The following is a 12,158-nucleotide window of genomic DNA, read 5'->3' as shown; positions in this document are numbered from 1 at the left end:
AAACCATAGGAATTTATAATCAAATTTTAAAAAATAAAAATTTACACATTGCATAAAATTTAAATAGTATAATGTTTAATTTATATTTAAAAGAGTATCTTGTTTTTCAAAAAGAAATAAAATAGTGAAGAGATTTTTTTAGATTGTTGGAAAAATAATTTTATTTTATGTGCAAGAGATGATGTTCCTGAGTTCAAAACTAATAACCTATATAAAAAATTTATATTTAAAAGAATATCTTGTTTTCAAAAAGAAATAAAATAGTGAAGAGATTTTTTAGATTGTTGGAAAAATAATTTTATTTTATGTGCAAGAGATGATGTTCCTGAGTTCAAAACTAATAACCTATATAAAAAATTTATATTTAAAAGAATATCTTGTTTTCAAAAAGAAATAAAATAGTGAAGAGATTTTTTAGATTGTTGGAAAAATAATTTTATTTTATGTGCAAGAGATGATGTTCCTGAGTTCAAAACTAATAACCTATATAAAAAATTTATATTTAAAAGAATATCTTGTTTTCAAAAAGAAATAAAATAGTGAAGAGATTTTTTAGATTGTTGGAAAAATAATTTTATTTTATGTGCAAGAGATGATGTTCCTGAGTTCAAAACTAATAACCTATATAAAAAATTTATATTTAAAAGAATATCTTGTTTTCAAAAAGAAATAAAATAGTGAAGAGATTTTTTAGATTGTTGGAAAAATAATTTTATTTTATGTGCAAGAGATGATGTTCCTGAGTTCAAAACTAATAACCTATATAAAAAAAGTAGGTCTAAAATGTCTAATCACTGAACTGGTTCAACTGCCATTCGAAAAAATCCAACTGATGAAACTAGTTTCGGATCAACAACCAACAGAACCTGTTAAGATCCGGTTAGGCTTTAATATCATTGGTTAATTGGTACGAAGATGAATCACGCTGGCAAACTAGTTGACTTGATCTGTGTTTTGTTTTCAGGAGGGAAGTAGGAGGGAATGTTGTGACGTTGTATATGCGGACAAGGAAAATGTTACAACCATCAAGATTAGGCCTTGCATGAAATATGAAATAACGGGGTGACTTATATTTTGGTATGGTTGTAGGTTTTAAAATTTTGGAATCTATTTCACAAAATATAATATATATATACATAGATTATATTTTGGTTAAGAAAAACTAAAATACTTCGACTTTCTAGTATGTCATGACATTAAACCTTGTTTGTGCTTTGTAATATGAACACTTGGTGACTTTTAATGTTATAATTTGTTTAAAATTAAACCAAAGTTGATGCTCATGTTTATCGTATTTGATACGATAGCTCGGGTAGTTTTATAACTTTCGAGTTACATGGATCAAATTGTCACCTCTAGTCTTTAAAAGTAGTTTCGTAAGGCATATGTAAAAGAAACTAACACATTTGAAACTGAAAAAAGTTTTGAGTTGATTCAACAACAGTAACCAACAAATCATGAAAACGATTACCTTTTTCGTGACACGACTCAATTTGGTGTACAATCATGTTTTAGTTGGTGCTTTCAGTTGTCCTTTAACTCAACTTCCTCTTCATTTTTAAGTGCCTTCAGTTTCCTGTATCCATGGTCTGTACCGAATAGCCTGACAAAATGATTTAAATAAGATCATATGATAAAACATAACTGAGTTGCAAAGATTCGTGCCTTCAATTGCTCACTCCTTACTTTTAAATTTGACAACGTAAGATTATTTATTTCCAAATTTCCTTTGTTTAAGCTTCAAATCATTCTCAATTTTGTCACTTTTATAGAATAAAGGAGGACCCAAGACTAATAATGATAATAGGCTCGGAAATTTTTGAAGACTATATCTTTTCTTAAATAACAGTTTCATTGCATAAATAAAGTCTTGATTAGTGTTGTTAATGCCGGTGGAACTAGGCATGTAAACGAACCGAACGTTCGGGGACTATTCGTGAACCGTTAGATGAGAAGTTCGTTTATGTTCGCTTATTTAATAAACGAACGAATATGAACAAAAAATTTGTGTTCGTTTAATTAAACGAACGGACATGAACACATGTTCCGTTCGTTCATTTATATTCATGAACGTTCGTTTATGTATTAATAGAACATAATTAAATATTATCTAGATAGATAATCTGATTAAAGGTTTTTATATTTGTTAATTTGCGTTTATTTAAATGTTTTCATTTAAGTTCATTTATGTTTGTTTGTGTTCATTTATGTTCGTTTATATTTGTTCAGTTATGTTCGTTTAGATTTTAAACAAACGAACACAAATGTCCCTTTTTATATAAACGAACATGAACATAAATATTTGTTCGATTAAGTGTCCGTGTTCTTTTAAAGTTAAATGAACGAACACGAGCATGCCTTTGTTCGTGTTCATTAGATTCGTTTACAGACTTTTCATTATTCATATTAATGAATACATTGGTCTCAATCTATAGGCTCTGCCGATTTTATTTGTGTTCGTTTGTGTTTGTGAACCGTTCGTGAACACATTAATTTCGTTAATGAACGAACACGAACATAAAATCTCGTTCGGTAAGTGTTCGTGAACACATTATTTTCTTAACGAACGAACATGAACAAGGCCTTGTTCGTGTTCATTCGGTTCGTTTACAGCCCTAAGCGGAACAAAATGTGTAATCAAGAAATCCAAGAGCTAAAGATAAAAGAAATAAGAAGAAATCATTGAGAAGAAGTAAATTAATCTCCAAATATTAGCAATCCAAGTATCCATTATATTCTCCGTTCGTCTATTTAACACCTTACAAACGCTTTCTCATTAAACACAAAATAATTATAATAAAGTAGCAGGAAAAAGGAAAATAAGTTGCAGTGCAAGTTCCCAACCCCCTTTGAATATTACAAATGTCTATTTAACGTACTTGAATGTTACAAACATTATACTTACCCTCCTACATTTACACATTTGATTCTTAACCCCCATACTATTTGGATCTAGACTTATTAAGTTTGTTAATAGGTCCTGCTAATAAGACACCCACCTTTAAAATTCAGACACCCTTCATATGACTCGTATAGCTTATACTAGTCGTATAGACATCCGTACTCTGACAACCACCAGCTTTTTGGAAAAAGCGTTTGACCATATTCTTAAACGAGTCGTATGACTCATATGAGACAGTGCTGGTATTTATACGAGTTGTATAGGCTATGCTACTCGTATACTGCCTATACACCCTCTTTACGACTAATATAGCCTATAGGAGTCGTTTTTGTTTTTTTTCCACATATCATTGTGTAATTAACTAAAAATTTTCATCATCAGGTATGGGTTTCGGATTACTTAAACCCGGCCCAAACCCGATCCATTGTCATCCTGTAGTATAATACTACAAAACTTTTTGACTCCAGATTGATAGTTACCACATACCTCATCAACATCATTTTCAATTACGAAGGGCGTCTTTTTAACCAACATCTCAATCACGACCCAAACCGGATCTCGTACGAATTATTGAAATAATACCACACATCTAGAGTACAAATTTATCTCGTATAGCACATACAACTCGTATGGACATAGTCGTATAGGCAGTCTCAAAAAATGTGCTCTAGCAGAAAGCAAAAAAATGCGGAAAGCTATCATGTCATATGAAAATTCAAATGATCTCGTATGGCCCATACAGCTCGTATGGAGGGTTTCTCGTATAGGCCTTCTCATATTAAGTGGTCAACAGGTACTGGCATAAAGTTGACACCTACACGACTAGTATGAGCTATACGAGTCGTATAGGTAGGAAAGATTGTCTAAATAGCAAAATGGGTGTCGGTATAGAGAAAGCCTTGTTAATACTTAATAGGCCAGCTGATATAGACTAAGTTGGTATTAGACCATTGGTTGGACACTGAGTGATGGTTAGATAGGTTCAGTAGTCGAACACTTTAACTGGTTTTTGTTGTAAACAAAGTTTACAAGGATATATTTGTTGGATTATAAATCATGAATGCCGGCTTCTCTTACACTTAATGACTTAAAACAAGTGTTTCCCAACTAATCTATAACTTTTGCCGGTGCTCTCTCTCTCATTGTTTTTATGAATGTTTTAGTTGAATTTTCTTTCCTAGAAATTATCTTAATTATTGTTATCCTTTTAAAAGTGATATATTTTCTAAAAGTTATTTATTATGCCATCTAATTTAAAATACGGTTCAACTGATCTGATTAGTGAAACCGACAGTGTGGCTGATTCAATAATCAAATGAGTTTTTAAAACATTAAATTACTCGTAGGATTTATTGATTAGCTATTTATTATTATTATTATTATTATTGTTGTTGTTGTTAAATCTCATAAGTGGATATGAGTTCCATTTAGAACTTGAAAATTAGAAGATTATTAATAAAATGATAATCAAACTTTTGTAGGTACCTAATTACCATTAAATGATCTTTAAACCATTTCATCCAGACTTTGACTAAATTTGCGACACACTTCTTTTAGTGTGGCGAGGAGGGCTGCAGTAGTTGTGGTGGTGGTGGCCAGCTTGTCAAATCGCACGAGAGTAGATTACGCGGATTGTCCATACGCTTCGTAAAAACCAAGGAGAAAATGTGAAATTAACTATTTGTATATAAGGAACAAAAATCACTTATTTGTAAAAAACTTAATTCAATTTAACGATTTTTTGTTTCTAATATATTGGTTCCTAAAACTTCATTCATGTGTCAACTGTTAAAATGAATTCATGAGCCCAATAACAACCATAGTAACTTGAACCTATGAACCCATATCGGTTGACTAAACCAGAGATGAAGAAAAGGGCATCATCAAAAATCACATGTAATTGCAGATTAATCGCAAGCCCAGATACACCGAAAGAAGCCATAGCCATCAAGTTTTTTCATAATTCTGGCGCAACGGAAAAGATGAGCGTGGTAGAAAAAGGTTAGAATGTTTTTGCAAGCATGGTTCATGAAACGAAAGCGTAATTTTCCAAACTTCAGGAAAAAAGATGAAACTTGGACCATCCGTGTAATTTACTCTTAACAATAATTGAAGAATCAAATTAAGCATTCTAATAATGCAACAAAATGGGGTCAATTAGAATGGTTAATGAAGATGCAGCATATACAGGTGTCATAAATTGGGCAAGAACAGATTACAAAACATGATTCAAAAATGATGATTAATTGAAAATATGCAATTTGGTCATCAAAAAGTATAGAAGCAAGCTGTCCACCAATCTCCATTGCAGCATGTTAATGTTAATCCATCTTAAAACAGTAAAAGTGTTTTTGAAATTTTTGACACAAAACTAAAATAGCAGTGCATTCAGCATTCTAGGACGGCATTCAAGGGATTCTGCAAATAAAAACAATAATAATGAATCACATATACAAACATAAAGTATAGTAGTAAAAATAAATAAAAAATCTAGGTTTTAGTACGGGTCAAACCGGGATTGGGTTGGCACTTACAAAAATTATGCAGTAAAGTACACACGTTTTTTAGGAGGTTTAACCACTCAGGTCTCAACTTATTTTAAAAAACGGATTTGCAACATGTAATACCAGCCTTGTATAGCATGAAGAAAAAGTTCAGAGGTTTTAAATAACTGTGCTACGGTGGGAACTTAAATTCAAAAAACATAATAAAAATATCTGGAAATGACAATCATAAAGAATATACTTTTGCGGCCTGGGGCGATTCTCTCTTGAAAAAAAATAGAATTTACCAAGGACTGAAGCTATTCTAACAACTATACTTTTAAAAAAATAAAAGTCATACGTATTTTATAAATACCAACCACCAGTAAGTGCCCCTATCGGCCCTAACTTTGATCTTTAATGATAAGTATTTAGCATGTCAATATAAGAAAGTGGTACTAAAGAAATTATCAAAATCAAATGAACTCCAAGTCACTTTCCTAACATTCTCCACTTTGACATACAATCTAAATATTACAATATTTCCAACTGCTAATGTTTTTTTAAGCCTAAACGTTGCTGAAATGTGCTCTTAAAATCAGTTTCCTGAATCATGAACACATCAACAAGATCATCTTTTGTCCCAATCTTCCTCACGGCAATTTTACCTTTGATAAAAGAAGAACAATACTGGATGTAGATGTGTTTGTTCCAATCATGTAACTTTCCTTCGGTAAGGAAAGCTTTTACCATGATTCGACCTACATATCAACTTGCCTTATACCAAAGATAATGCTAGAAGTGAGGAAAACTAAGATGAATAACATTTACACAAATGTTCTCATGAAATCAATTGTTAAGAACAAACATCAGCATTATTCAGATTTGCTCAACATTAATAATGGAAGCATCATAATAGCAATACACGATGGCTCATAAAACAGTATGTTTCTGATTATTTATGATATTGCTACTTGTTTTGTTTGCTTTTCTTTCAAATTAACAGATAATGTAATTCTCTGTGATTCTTCAATGCATATATCCATAAAATGTTAATATGCATACATGCACACACACATTCGAACGCACGCTGCTAATAGAAAGACAGACCTCAAGTAAGCAATATAAGCCAAACAACATGATGTTTAAAAAGTTACTCTTCATACTGACCTTAAAAGCTTTCAAGTCAAAACTTCAATAAAATTTTGGCCTTCTGTCAGCTGGCTTCAAAATTTGGAAAGAACACATTAAGCTTTCATCAACACTCATCATTGCACCAGCATTATTAAATTCACCACAATAATTTGGAGCAGAAAATATTGTGACAAGCTGCCTATCAGCAAAGAATTCATACCCATCTTCTACAACCTAAACAAAATAACCACCAAATCACATCAGGCTCAAAAAGGTAAATCAAGTAATAACTCTTTAGACCCAACACATTGTTATTCGTTTGTTCACATTTCGTTCATTTGCGTTTATAAACCGGTCGTTTATGCTTAAAACACAAACAAGTTCATTTTCTTAGCGTACGTACACGAACAAGAGAACCCCGTTTGTTTTGTTGTTTGCGTTTGATCATTTGTTCAATTAAAGTTAAATGAACGAACATGAGCATGCTTTGTTTGTGTTCATTTGTTTACGTTCGAAGCCGTTCGCTTACGCTTTAACCGAACAAACATAAACATATTCATTTTCTTAACAAACGAACATGAGCATGAAAACTCCGCAACCTTTTCATTAAGTTGTTCGTGTTCGATCATTTGTTATTTAGTATGACTTATTCCATCCCGGGCCCGGGCCAGACCAGCTCTGATGACTAATTTTAGCATGTTTAAGATTATCAATTCAATCCAGGCTATCTGGGTCAGGCACAGACAAAGGTTTGGGCTTAAACCTGTTTAAATAATCAATTACCTGATGGGCTCGACAAACAAGATCCATATCATGTTGCATTAAAAACTCTGCAACTTTTTCAGCTCCAAACGTATAAGAAACTCCCCTATCACTCATTCCCCATCCTTTCACGTCTTTACTCGGATCAGCCCAAAGCAAATCACAAAGCAGGCCCGAATCTGGGACATCAGTCGGGCGGACCAAATTCCTAATCTGATCCAAATTTGTTAAATCAGGAGAAAGCCCGCCATGCATGCATAATATTTTGTCATCAATTAGTGCAGCAGCAGGAAGGCAGTTGAAACAATCGATAAATGTTTTCCAAAGTCTAACATTAAAACGACGTTTACATTCGTCATAGAAACCGTATATGCGGTTAATAGACGCACACTCGTGGTTTCCTCTTAAGAGAAAAAAGTTTTCAGGGTATTTGATTTTGTAAGCAAGTAAAAGGCAAATTGTTTCTAGACTTTGTTTACCACGGTCCACATAATCACCTAGGAATAAATAATTTGATTCTGGGGGAAATCCCCCGTATTCAAAAAGCCTCAATAGATCACCATATTGCCCGTGAATGTCACCTGCAATCAAGAACATATCATGTAATAATCATATGATACAAATAACATTTGAATATTTGATTGCATAACACAATTCTCGAATCTCCATCACATATTACTCATAATCAAAAGCAAAACAACAAACACCTGGCAGGCATAATAAAATCAAGAACATATCATGTAGCAATGTTTTAGTAATCATATACTGCAAATAACATTTGATTGTGTAATACAATTTTCAAGCCTTAATCACATATTAGTCATAATCAAATGAAAGCAAAACAACAAACACCTGGCAGGCATAATAAGATCAAGAACATATCATGCAATATTGTTTTGCTAATCACATGATACAAATAAAACTTGATTGTATAACACAACTTTCAAACCTTCATCACATATTACTCAAAATCGATTAAAATTTAAAAGGCAATAAACAACAAGCACATTGCAGTCATAATAAAATCAAGAACAAGAGCATATCATATAATATTGTTATAATAATCATATGACACAAGTAACACTTCGTTTTCACGCACGCTTTTCAAATGTTTTAGTGCTTGTAACATTCTTTTAATCATACATCCGTTTATATTAGTTAATGTTTGTTCATTTAAGATTTATAACACTTTTTTATTACATTTCTAATCTTATCATATAGATTTAAGCAGCATTATAAACTATAAAACAAAATATTCGAGTATTATGTGACTAATTTATATGTAAAATAAACATATACAGTAACCGTTTGTGTTCATTTGTGTCCGTGAACCGTTCACGAACACCCTCATTCCCTTGTTGACAAACACAAACAAGAAACTTCGTCCGATTAGTTGTTCGTGAAACGTTCCCTTTTATGATAAAAGCTTAACAGACAACACAAACAAGGCCTTACTCAGTTCATTTCATTCACATCCCTATAATAATTACCATACGACACAAACAACATTTAATTATATAACCCAATTTTCAAATCTTCATCACATATTGATATTACTCAATACCCAATGAAAGCAAAACATCAAACACCTGGTGTGCATAACAAAACCAAACCCGAAAACACAAGCAAACAACCAATATATACACAAAAATGAATCTATAACCTATTAATAGCCATATGATACATATAGCATTTGACTGTATAACCCAATTTTCAAACCTTCATAACAAAATACTCAATACCCAATAAAAGCAGAACATCAAACACTTGGTGTGCATAACAAAACCAAACCCAAAACCCAACAAAAACAAATCAAATATGATTACCACAAAGCTTAATCGGAGCTTCAAGCTCCAACAAATTCGGCTGCTGCAGAAAAATCTCCCGCGAAACCGTACAAAGCTGCCGGATCTCCGTCTCCGATAACTGCACCTGCCGGACGGTTCTGGCCTGCCGGAACTCCAGTAACCGGTTGATTATATCGTCCAGCAGTGCAGGCTCAATCCCCTGACCACTCTGAGCCATTGATTGGTAAAAAAAATCCCCAAATTCTTGGTTTTGTAAAATAATAATAATAACAAACCCTAGATTGATTGATTGATTGATATGATAAAACTACGTCGTTTAATGTATGGAACAAAGAAAGGAATAATATAATGACGGCAGCAATGTAGTGAGGCGGAGATGACGAGTTGCAGAATGAATCGAAATGAAATTGATGATGACGACGATATTATTATTATTATTATTATTATTATTATTATTATTATTATTGTGGTGATAATTGAAGGTTAGCTTTTGATTTAAGAAATTGAAATTGAAATTGAAATTGAAATTGGGATGCAAATGAATCTAGGGTTTTGATTATGGGCCGTTTGGGTACCTGTTGTTATAATTGCATGATTTGCTTGTGATTAAGAATGATTGTTTAATTGGTGGGTGGGTCACCATTGCTTTTAACGCATGCTACTAACACTTTCGGTCCTAATGTACATTTTAATTTAACAAGGCCCGTTAGCGGGATTTTCATGGTTCGGTTTGACCGGTTTTTATAAGATTTCTGGGCAAGAAAGTTAATATAATTTTTGAGAACCTAAAGTAAAATGGTCGGGATGGTTGTGTCAATTGGACAAAGCAGGTTCACTTTAACATTTTAACGATTTGTCTCTTTTGGTCATTTTTTCAATACAAAATCATACAATAAAATACTCAAAAGTTTAGTATAATGATGGGAATAAGAAAGATACCAAAAGCTTACCACTTAAGAATTAATGGAATACAAAAAAAATTAAGAACACGGAATGTGTTATTTAATATATATCTTCTTATACTATTAAAACATGAAATATCCGATATTTCATTCTATTATTCGATTTTTAATTAATTTGATGTTTGTTTAATTCATATATTATTGTTATTGAACTAAATATTTAAATAGTTAGGTTCTGCAAATTATGGTTTCGTTACTTGCAGTATTGTCTACCAAAAAGTTATGCACAAAATTTAGTTGGATTGTATTAACAAAATTTTTAAATAATAAAAACTTTTGCCAATAACATGTTATGTTTGTTTAATTCATATATCATTGTTTATGAACTAAATATTCAAATAATTACTAACTGCAAATTGTAGTATCGTTAGTTACGTAACACAAGAACTGTCTACCAAAAATTAAGCCACAAAATTTGGTTTGAAACATATTAACAAAATTTTTTCCCCTTTCGTAATAGACATATTCAATCTTCTGTTATGTTTTATAAACTGTTTTCAATAACAACTTATGTTTGTTTAATTCATATCTTATTATAAATAATTTAAATATTAAAATAATTAGTAACTATAAAATAGTGGTTTCGTTAGTTACTTGACTATTGTCTACCAAAAATTAAGGCACAAAATTTGATTGGAATTATATTAAAAATATTTTCTCCATTGTTAAAAGATATATAGAACATTCCATTATAACATCAACATTTATTAATTTCCTTATATAATCCGATTACAAGAAACTAATATCATAGTTTCCTAACTTCATTATGGCAGGTTTATACTATTTAAGTTTACAGTTTTTATTCATTCATAAAAAGTACAAATTATTGGTGGGTTACACACTTTTAGAGTAGTGATTTTCTAAGCTTCTTTGTTGTTTGAAGTACTCCGATAGTCTTCGTATCCAGTACCTCTAAGGTATGTTATTAATGTGTTCCGAGTAACATTTCTAATCTACATCTTTTTAAAATCCTTATGAACATTCAATTGAAATAACCTATAATTGTGGCTAAACTTAATAATCTCTGTTTTTCCGGATTTTCTTATTGTTATGTCCTGTGTATTAACTTCCTTCAATATATCAACAACACACTTTAATGTTGTATATGATTGTTGTTTTGTTTTTATGTTTTTCCTCATTTTCGTATGATAACCTAATTATATTATATTACAGATGTCTTCACAATCAAAGAAGCGTAATTTTGTTCAATCAACATCTTTTAATAAGAGGAGTGTTTCAAACAGTTAGTTACTTTTTTTTATTTACACTTTCAATGTTATATAATAATAACACATTTTGTTCTAAACATGCAGTTTCAACCCTAAGAGAACCACTAACTAGCATTTCAAACGGTAACACTTTATTTATAACGCGTTAATACTAAAAGGGTCCTGCTAGGGACACCTTCACACCCCTTAATACGCCGCGTATAGACCTATACGCGGCGTATAGTGTACGATCTGACATCTAGCCTGAACGACAGTCATAAGCTTGTCGTATCGTACCCTATACGCCACGTATAGTTCTATACGCGGCGTATTGGGTTTGTATATTATTGGAGCCTGGCTCCCTCCCCTCCCTGTCCATCCTTTTTTTCACCCTCACCCTCACCCTCACCCTCACCCTCACCCTCACCCTCACCCTCTCCATTCAACCAACAACAACCATTTGTTTCCGAAGTCGGACGAGGAGGAGCTGGGGTACGCCGCTAATGGTCATTCGGACTTAAACCAGGTTTCGTTTATCTTTATTTAGTACATGTTAGGACGTAGTTGTACATGTTAGGACATATATTTGGTGACTGGTTTAGTTTTGTTATGTGACTTTTGAAAAAGTAAACTATATTTTAAGCCATCGACCGTTATATTACACAATGCGTACTTACTATATAGACACCACGTATATGTTTTACGGTAACGCTAGTTCGTCGGGCCGCTTAAACTAGGTTTCTCGTACTGTTACCGTTATTGTTTAAATTTTTATTACAATATTTCTATTAAAATATTAATATTGTTATTAAAACGTTATTGGTATTAAAATTTTATTGTTAATAAAATATCATTATTAAGATTATTAAAATAGTATTATTCTAGACGTATAATTGTTA

The 12,158-nt window shown here is 31.9% G+C and overlaps 1 protein-coding gene across 1 annotated transcript; it reads right to left on the bottom strand.

Annotated features, from left to right (window-relative positions):
* Nucleotides 1-6,479: 6,479 nt before the first annotated feature.
* Nucleotides 6,480-9,369, bottom strand: LOC143535674 (serine/threonine-protein phosphatase PP1 isozyme 2-like). The gene is made up of 3 exons (XM_077029873.1): nt 9,108-9,369; nt 7,303-7,862; nt 6,480-6,753 (listed from the first exon to the last, which is right to left on the bottom strand). Exons 1-3 carry the CDS (start codon nt 9,304-9,306, stop codon nt 6,580-6,582), a joined length of 933 nt encoding a protein of 310 aa, XP_076885988.1. The 5' UTR covers nt 9,307-9,369; the 3' UTR covers nt 6,480-6,579.
* Between the last annotated feature and the right edge of the window lie 2,789 nt (nt 9,370-12,158).

The sequence above is a fragment of the Bidens hawaiensis genome, unplaced genomic scaffold, assembly GCF_021521415.1.
Source record: "Bidens hawaiensis isolate Kalapana, Puna unplaced genomic scaffold, B.hawaiensis_p1.1 tig00010570_1, whole genome shotgun sequence".
Classification (NCBI taxonomy): Eukaryota; Viridiplantae; Streptophyta; class Magnoliopsida; order Asterales; family Asteraceae; genus Bidens; species Bidens hawaiensis.
The sequence above is the reverse complement of the archived record's forward strand: the minus strand, read 5'-3'. Positions and strand labels throughout refer to the sequence as shown.